General features: G+C 38.4%; 1 protein-coding gene across 1 annotated transcript; it reads right to left on the minus strand.

Annotated features, from left to right (window-relative positions):
* Positions 1–1,945: 1,945 nt before the first annotated feature.
* Positions 1,946–4,917, minus strand: chrm3b (cholinergic receptor, muscarinic 3b). Its single transcript, XM_051069058.1, has 5 exons — positions 4,872–4,917; positions 4,598–4,767; positions 3,622–3,917; positions 2,625–3,289; positions 1,946–2,454 (listed from the first exon to the last, which is right to left on the minus strand). The coding sequence occupies exons 1-5, from the start codon at positions 4,915–4,917 to the stop codon at positions 1,958–1,960; spliced, it is 1,674 nt and encodes a 557-aa protein (XP_050925015.1). The 3' UTR covers positions 1,946–1,957.
* Positions 4,918–9,586: the final 4,669 nt, after the last annotated feature.

Here is a 9,586-nt window from a genome sequence, read left to right on the forward strand (position 1 = left end):
TCCATTTAATGTTATTGTTCTTGAACTCATATAAACATGTGACCACTGATTTAGAGTTGAGTTGCACACAACACTCATATTAATAAAAACTCACTTTAATAAACACTCAAGTGTTATGTATTCACTATTTAACACTTAGAAATATTTACATATTATTGTTATTCGTGGAAACAGCTGTTGTGGATCAGAAAGAACTGAATCTGTAGTGTTTGATGTGGCCTGGCACATGGGACCAGTTAGTGAGGGTGTGAACAACACGGAGGAAACCTCAACAGTACAATGAAGCTGAAAGGACCTCATTTCATTTGTTTTCATATTGCGTGAGAGTTCTCTATAAATCTAATTGGAAACTGGATAGAATGTATCTGTGAATATATAAAACTTCTTTCTTCTTTCCAGGATAGCTATTACAGATATTCAGAAAACAGTCATTGCTGGACACACAGAGGGAGAACACTGTTCATGGGCCTGTGGAAACAGATGAGAGGCAGACAGATTTGAGTTATTTAGCCAATCCCTCACCCTGAACACAACTCACCCAGAATAAGTCTTGTTTATATACTTTTCTGAATATGCTGTTTACTTTTCCCACAGTGCAACACAGAGTGAAAAGGAATCAGTTAATTAAAGTTGGACAATGTTGCAACAGTTCCAGCAACAGACCAGAGAACAACATTATGTTGTTGCTTTTGTATTAATGAATCCTTGGGGAAATTTTACTTGCTGTTTCTGAAGTTTCAAAATGGACAAATGTAATTCTTGATATGCATGTTCACATGCTGCATGTTACTCTTTGTAATCATCTCCTTCCATGCAAGCTACCTACATTGTAATATGGGTTTGGATTAGATGGTAGATGATATGTCAAACTTCACTGATCTTCTCCCCTTCCACTGGCAACTCACACTGTACTTTGGTCTACATTTTCCATAACTCTGTTGTTGCTCTGAACGCAGTCCTTCCAGTGTGCAAGGTGATTTAGCAAGATGACGTGTAATGGTGTTAGGTTATTTTCCAACTGTAAACTGGACATGTGTCTTCCCATTACTACACCATTCTATAGTATTTCCCCAGATAAGCAGATGCTTTCATGGGATAAGGTCAGTGTCACACAGTGTCACATTTCTGTGAGCAGCTTCATACAAACACCACAATAGTGATTATTGAATACATAATTATTTCCTGACTCAACCAAAGTATCAACAAGAGTCTGCTATATCTGCATTTTTATTTATTATTATTATTATTATTATTATATTATTATTATGATTACTTATTTATATAGATTATATATATTTTATATTAAACAATTTATGTATTTATTTTTTAAATAATATTTTGCATATACCAAATGTTATGCTAAAATTTTAAATTAAATTGTGAGATATGGGCTCACTTGCCATGAGCCAAAGGGGGATGTCCATAATGAAAATGGTTTATCTCTGCAATAATGAAAATGTTCAGTAAAATTCATGTGAATCTGTCCATTACATTTTGATTGAGTTGATAATTGTTATACACAAAGTCATGGGGCCATCAAAAACTGTAGTTCACACACTGAGAATCATGAATATTCACAAGATAGAAATCCAGCTATTCATTTTTGAGATAGAAAATCACTGGTGTCAAAGTTGTAGTTTTCCTGTGATCCTGTGCTGAACACAACATCAGTTGGTCACAGAAATTATTAGGAATTATCCTCAAAGGGCTATGAATATCCATCTCAAATGTGACCAGCTAGCTGTCAAGATACAGTTTCTTGGTCAGACTGACAAACCAGCCTTAGACCCCTCTGCTTGGTAAAAATTCACTTAAGGCTAGAACAAGTTTGGGTGAGCAAAATTCAGGTCAGGATTATTCCCTGCAAGATGAGGCATATATGCTGCACTCCAACTCTGAAAATGGATCAGGAAGGGTATCTTTAAATAAAGTTCCATCCAATAATTTGCCCTGTATTCTACATTGGATCTTTCTTCCGAAAAGCCACAGCCTTCCTTTGGTGAAAATGAGACTTGTTCTTCTTTTGATTCCACTGACACATCAGAATATCTCTGAAAGTTGTACGAAAGGTTTTGTTGCACAAAGCATAGCACATGGGGTTAACTGTGCTGTTTACGTAACACAACCAGTATCCCAGTGCCCAAAGAGTCTCAGGGATACAGTCCTGACAGAAAGTGTTGACCAACACCATGATGTTATATGGTAACCATGTCATAATGAAGGCAAACAAGATAGCACTGAGTGTCCGTGCTGCTTTCTTCTCATTTGCCTTTTTTTCATTCTTGCGCTTACTAATCTCTGTCTTGGCCTTAGAGGCAAAGCGTTTGGCCATTGCTGCATCTTTCATGGTGATGGCTGCAGGTGACTGGTCAGGGTTTGATTGTGACTCTCTTTGACTTTTGCTGGATGACGATGGCTCTTTGTCTCTCTTCACCTTCCCAGATTTCTTACCATCTAGATAGATAGATAGATAGATAGATAGATAGCATAACATTATGTATATTTATGTAATTTATGTATCATGCAAACAAGGTCTTAGAAGGTTTACGTCCAACCTTTCGGAAGCCTTGATGGGTCTGCACTGTCAGCTTCCTCCTCCGAGCCTGACTGGCCCCCGGGAGCACCAGCTTCATTGTTGTTAAAACTATCACAGCTGCTCTGCTCTGCCTCACCCAGTGTAGTTGACGTGGTGTTGACAGACCTCTTGGATGCATGGCGACCTGGCAGCAGTGATGAAAACTGAAAGCAGAAAGTCCCACACCTCCCTCCGCATCCTGTTCCCCCTGGTATGTTGGCATTGTTGTTCTTCTCTGAAGCTGGCTGATTTAGTTCGTAGCTGCTGCAGCTTTGGGAACTCATCTGGCGCAGCATGCCTGATGAATTCTTTTGGCTGTTAGTTGCACCTTCTCCTCCAGCAGCTCTTCCACTACCACTACTTTGATTTTGACCCTGACTTGGACTGTTGCTTGCCCCAGATCCCTTGAGACCTTGTATATCTTTAGCTCTCTTCTCTGTCTCCTGATAGATCTTCCAAAACAGGATTGCCATTATAGTCACAGGCAAATAGAATGCAGCGATAGCAGTGCAGAATGTAATGATGGGCTCAGACAAGAACTGAATGTAGCACTCGTTTGGCTGGACTGTCCGCTCTCCTACAATATACTGCCAGAACAGAATAGCTGGGGCCCACAGAATGAAAGAGATTGACCAGGCTAATCCAATCATGGTCATGGCCCGCTTGGTTGTACGCTTGGCGCGGTAGGTCAAGGGTCTGGTTACAGAGAAATACCTAAGACAAAGAAAGAAAGTAGGCAACTGTAAACATAGAGAGTAACTATCACATATATCAGCATGATGCCATTATGCCACATGGAAATGAATGCTTTTTGTGATTAGAGTACTCTGATCCATTCAATATTAGAGCACTCTACATTCATCAGGAAACAAACTTCATACAGACTAATCCTCTACTTGATGTCAGTGTCCACAGGTGTCCTATTTCATTTTGCAGAAAAAAAAAATCATCATATAAATTTTCCATGCAGGTAGCAACAACAATACAAGACGATATCTGGCAGAGACGTTTATCATCAGATAATATAAGACATCATGCTCTGCTACCTGTCAAAGCTGATGACAAGAAGGTTCATGACTGAGGCGTTACTGGCCACATAGTCAATTGCAAGCCACAAGTCACAAACCACTGGCCCCAGAGCCCACTGATCCATGATGATGTAGGTTGTATATAGGTTCATTGACAGTGTACCAATGGTCAGGTCAGCAAATGCCAGGCTAAGGAGGTAGTAGTTGTTCACTGTCTTCAGTGCCTTATTGATCTTGAATGACACCAACACTAAGATGTTGCCAACAACAGTGACAAGAGAAAGTGATCCAGTGAGGAAGACAATTATGATGACCTGAAGATAAAGAGGTGGGAAGAGAGAGAACCAGAGGATAATTAAGTACATTTCCATGTGTATGACACTCTTACTGTTCATGCCCTGGAAATCAAGTGAGGACAATGCTGGCTTTCAAAAAACTGAGCTGCATGACATTGTATAATTTTGGAGGCTACCTTAATAGAACATTGTTTCTTGAAACTGAAAATGCCTCTGAGCAGTAAATGTTATTGTATTGGGATGGTGGCAGAGGTGTAAATATTAGCCTTATCAAACTGAAATTATCTGGACTGCTAGATACAGTGACTTTTTGGGATTTGGACTTCAAAACTGGAACACAGTTATGCATAAGAATATCAGCTGCAGACCTTTACCAGCTGTGAAAGCTTCTAGTGAATGCTAGCACAAACAGAGGTTTGTATTTCATTTTTTTTTTTAATTCAACCATTTGAAAAAAGATCAGGTTCTGTTCTGGAGTGCGTTTAACCTAGAGTGTAGACATGTTTCATCACAGGTGACACATTCATGTGACAAAATATAGTGAGTCAGATGATCAATTATAAAATGTATTTTAATGGTTGTTGATGGTTTATTCATCGTTATAGTGTAGAGTATAGCTAAGCACTGATGCAGTAAGAAAAGATTTACCAGTAACAACAGTGACTGTTGGCTTTGGTAAAAGCACAGGTGATTGTTACCTGCCAGATAGTATGTCCTCCCAGTGGGTCAAAGCCCTCTGCTGGCAGTATTAATGTCCTGTTGAAGGATGAATCAGTGAAGTTTCGTCCTTGTCTTGAGACATGACTGACATTATGCTGCCACTCACCAACACTGTCAGATAATATGGCCAACTCCTGGTAAGAGCCACCTAAAGAAGTGGAGAAACATGCATTTAAAAAAGCCACAACCCAGATCACATCCCTCTACAGATTTCTTAGGATACAAATTTGAAACCAGACTGGTCTCTCATACTGTTGCTAAGGAAGTGGATAGGAGTAGAGCTGGAGGTCAGGTTCATGATGACCAATGAACATCTGGAAGAAGAAACAGAAAATAGATTGACATCTGTACAAATCAATGCAATACAATATACATGTATGTATATGTTGAATTACTAACTACCAGCCAGTACAGGTTGTGATACTGACTTGTTATTAGCACCAAGCTACAACTGTATGTGTTCATTATCCTGCTGTATAGGATGAACAGCAGGATGAACACAAAAACAAAATGTAACACAAAATGAAGTTGTATTGTGATGTTCATCAAATGTATCAGTTGTCTTTTAATTCAGGCTCAGGCTCATAATGCAAAAATTAAAAGCAGGGCACAGTCACTGACTGTCCATTAAGAGGAAGCAGTGACTGACATGTTGCCGAACTAATAGCTTTTAATTCTTAATTTTTGGTCTGGTTCTGCTGGAGGTTTCTGCCTCTTAAATGAAGTTTTTTGTCTCCACTGCTGCCTAGTGCTGCTCATGGTGGGAATTGTTGAGTAAATATTACACAGAGTATCTAGACCTCCTCTAGAGTCTCACTGTCCACACCAGCATCTCCTTAGCCTGTCAGCTGAAGCAGATATTTTGTTCCATCATCTGTTCAGTCACCAATGATGTCAATCTCTCTTGCTCACAAAATACTACTGACAAACATAAAGTGCAGTCACAGCACTATAATGATGTAGATTTTCTTTTTTGCTTGAAGCACTGGCTCAGCAGGTCTATAGTAACTCCCAATGCATCAGAACCTATGTCCTTGTGTGTTTTCTTTCATGATAAAAATATATTGTTGGTCCCAAAAACTCAGTGTGTGGTTTCATATGCAGCCCATCCAAGACAACATAGTTATCACATTAATGGTGCTGCACAAAGTGGAAAATATTCAGAGTGCAGAGTTAAATCCTCAGCTCCCACTGCATTGCTGATTCTGGCATAGATTAGCATAGCCTGTAAAGAATAGATGACATTACTAATACAGGCTGTACTAATTAAAGCCAGAACCATCATATCTCCTCAGAAAATGTCTTCTCTGTGACGTATGATGTTAGGGAAGGCTTAGAGCTGCACTCCTACACAAATTGATAAAGCAATTCAAGTAAACACGTTATCATCAACAAAATGAAATACACATGTAACAATTCCAGTCAATCCCATCAGTGTTATAACTGGGTCATCCGGCCTCTTTTCTGTCACTTCCATGTGAAACTTCTACAGAATGAAATGTACTTGAAAAGTTTTGAGAAAAAGGGAAAGTCAGTGAATAATGGAGTGGACGAAACCTTCTTTCTGGAAAGACCAGAAAGGTGGGATAACTAAATATAACAAGTGGTGTGGGTTCTTCTTTGTAATTTATAATTTGAAAAACTGAAAATTTCAGTTCACTAATGCCAAACATTAGCTTTCACACAAACTAATGAAAATGATGTCAAACTCTGACAGAAATGTGCCAAAAACAACTGCTCCATCATCTTAAGGAACGGGTTACATTCTTCATTTGTAACAGTCCATTGAACAATTTCTGCATACATGGAAAATAAATGAATACTGGCCTTGATGGAAATTAACTGATTGTTTCTTCTAAACTTCTCTGCCATCAAAGCTGCAGGAGATGTGTTATCATTCAGCAGATGAACACGAAAAATGTAAGCAGTATGCAGGTAGGAAATGCCATTATCAGATACTGAAACATTAACAATCAGTTTGACATAATAATAACTGTGTGATATTCCTATAATGTCAAGGGCAGTGCTTTCCATTCATCATTAATTAGCCAGTTGGTGTGGACCAAAAAATATTGAATAATGCAAAGACTACCACAGGAAGAACATATAAAAGTGAGAGATTTACTTAATTAACTATTCTTAATTAGTTATTGATGTTAAAACCTCAGTTCCTTTTAGCTAAAGACCCTAACTCACTGTCTGTATTCTGTCTGTAGGGTTAGGGTTGTGCCTGGAAGAATGAAAAGAAATGTACTTACAAGTCCAGTCTGGTTCCCAGTGTTGAGTATGATATTCCACTGGGAAGCTCAGTTCTGCTCATGCAGCATGCTTCTCTCTGCTGTGTCTCAGACTGCTCAGTTGGTGTGTACTGGAACCTCCAGCTGCTCCGCCTTTGACAACTGAAGTGGAACCTCTCTGAGATCTGACATAGGTGATTGTTTTTTTATGAAAGGCGCAAGGGGACAACACAGATAATTAACAATATATAATTAAGTATATATGTATACACACACACACACACACACACACACAGCAGGTCATAGCTCGGTCATTAAACTATTCAGTGAGCGTTCCTGCTGTATGGATGGAAGCACTGTCATCCTGGAACAGACCACTCCATCAAGATATAAATGTTTCATCATGGTGAAGGTGATCATCCACAACAACTTTGTATTGATTTACAGTGACCCTTCCCTCTACGTAGACCCAAATCATGCTGCAGAGCCACTGGACCTGTAGGAGTCGAGCATTCAGGCCTGTGCTGTTCTGTCAGTGTACACCACATAGGCCCTTGTGGAGAATATAGTATGACTAATCTGACTTTTCTCCACATCCCTGTGGACCTGTGCCAGTGGTTTCTGCACCTCTGAGCTCCATCTTTGTAATGCTGGGTCTCTCTTTATAAATATAATACTATAAAGAATCTAGAACTGCTCTATATGCCTTGAGATACCTGCTGTTGTGATTCAATACTACATGAATAAGATTTAACTTGACTTGACTAAAGAGGGCTTTATGCACTGCAACCCTACTATCATATCCCTCTCTATGTAACTGTTGATGGACTGTTGTTGCTGACATAGTCTGATCATGTCCTAGATTCAGACAGGTTTTATATGAAGACAGGTTCTACTCTAAAATGATATGATTGGGTTTGCTTGGGGTTACTTTTGCAATGTTTTGTGTTTCAACTAATATTCCTCTGAAACCTGTCCATACTGATATTGAATTAACTTTCAGCTGCTATTATATTGATGTTTGCCATTTCAAGCCTCAGCACAGTTGTGGCTTGCTTGTTGGGATTCAATTTAAAGGACTCATGATTCCTGTGATTGAAAAAAAATGAGACTTAGGCTATAAATTACTTACTACCGTGGCATCACTCAACTCTGGGATGTGACACTGTCTATACCTACTCAGTGTTTTGGGAGATCTGTGATAGCCTGTAGCTGCAGCTGAACTATAACGTTAAATAACTTAAAAGTTATTACAACAACACTGACCACTGAATTCTATTCAAAAACAGCTGTAGTACTGTTATTTAACCTTCAAAGAAAACAATGCTTGTGCTGATGTCCATGATTGGCGATGGACTCACAGCGTGCATGTCCACATTAGCCATACTGTGTATTTTGGCTCACAATCTGGTTGCATAATGCCCCCACTACATTTTCCATTAATCAGCCTCTCAACTGTTTATTGAAATGTCACTCTAGTGTGCATGGCAAATGATAACATAATTGTGAGTGTTGCCAACTAAGTATTGCTGTTTGTGGTTATGTGTAAGTTTTGTGTTTACATACTGTGCTTTTATATTATAGTACATTGCCTTATCTAAAATTTTACCATACATACAACAGACTAACATACAACAGACCAAGTGACAGTGTTAAATTCTGGTTCCATATGATCACTTTGTCTTGGGTCCAGTGCCACGTTCATAACAACAGGTGTTTTGAACTCAGTATAAATCAGCAACTTTGCAAACTAACTACAGTATACATATATGTTACAGGGGTGTGCTCTTTAGCTTGGCTTTTGCAAACTACGTGTGGCTCATGTCAAGCTTGGCAATAGTCACAAATAAAAGAGCTTCACCCTCAGAGGTTTTGCACTACTTTTTACTTTTATAATATTAAATTCTATTTACTATTTAACAGTGTTGTTTATTTATTTATCCTGAATATAACTGATGGAAAGCAGTGAACAAATAGACAGAAATGTAAGTAGCAACAATGAACATTATGCAAAACTGTAGCACTACATGACTTAAAAACAGATATGCCACATGAATATGCCATTCAATATAAAAAGCAGCCATTTTGAATTGGCCATCTTGCCTTTGTTTCCCACAGACTCACACGACTGTGTATATTTCCTCTCACTAGATTAGATATTGTGTGTTGTCATTTCATATTGGTATTTGACTAATAAACAGAATATTGATTTTTTTGTTCATGTGTTTCATGTTGTAAAAAGAGTGAATATTTCCAAAACTCCATCCTACAGAGCTCCAAATCAAATCAGTCCAAAGCACTGATAGGGTCATTCCTAAATGCTAGTTAGTATACTTTATGAGACTAACTCAGTGAATAGGCCATCTATATTTCTATATAGTGCCAGCTAGCCAGTGCTATCTGGGATTTATAGTATCAGTGGTGTGTGTGCTATATACCTGCCAGTTCTGTATGCACAAACTCTACACACTGGTCTTTTAAAATCACATTTTTTCATCCAACTTTAAAACATTTTCATTAACAGATACTTTCCTACATTTTTTAAATAAAAGTTAAATATAGAGACCTGAACATTATGCAAGAACTCCGTGCTTCAGAAAGCTTTTATCATTTGTTGAAACTGTGTCAGAGGTGAGTTGCTTAAACTTGTGTTGAAATCTGTTCTGTTATGTGCAGGTGTAGATAACAGATGTAACAGATATAGACTTCACAAATGTTGAATTATGAATA

The sequence above is a fragment of the Lates calcarifer genome, unplaced genomic scaffold (assembly GCF_001640805.2).
Source record: "Lates calcarifer isolate ASB-BC8 unplaced genomic scaffold, TLL_Latcal_v3 _unitig_5776_quiver_344, whole genome shotgun sequence".
Lineage (NCBI taxonomy): Eukaryota > Metazoa > Chordata > Actinopteri > Centropomidae > Lates > Lates calcarifer.

Bases quoted from the DNA above. Each gene is read 5' to 3' on its own strand.
- chrm3b (XM_051069058.1), bottom strand. From the start codon at position 4,917: ATGAACCTGACCTCCAGCTCTACTCCTATCCACTTCCTTAGCAACA. The intron at 4,768-4,871 runs GTATGAGAGACC...CCACTTCTTTAG, and splicing joins TATCCACTTCCTTAGCAACA to GTGGCTCTTACCAGGAGTTG. The intron at 3,290-3,621 runs GTAGCAGAGCAT...TCTTTGTCTTAG, and splicing joins CTTGTCATCAGCTTTGACAG to GTATTTCTCTGTAACCAGAC.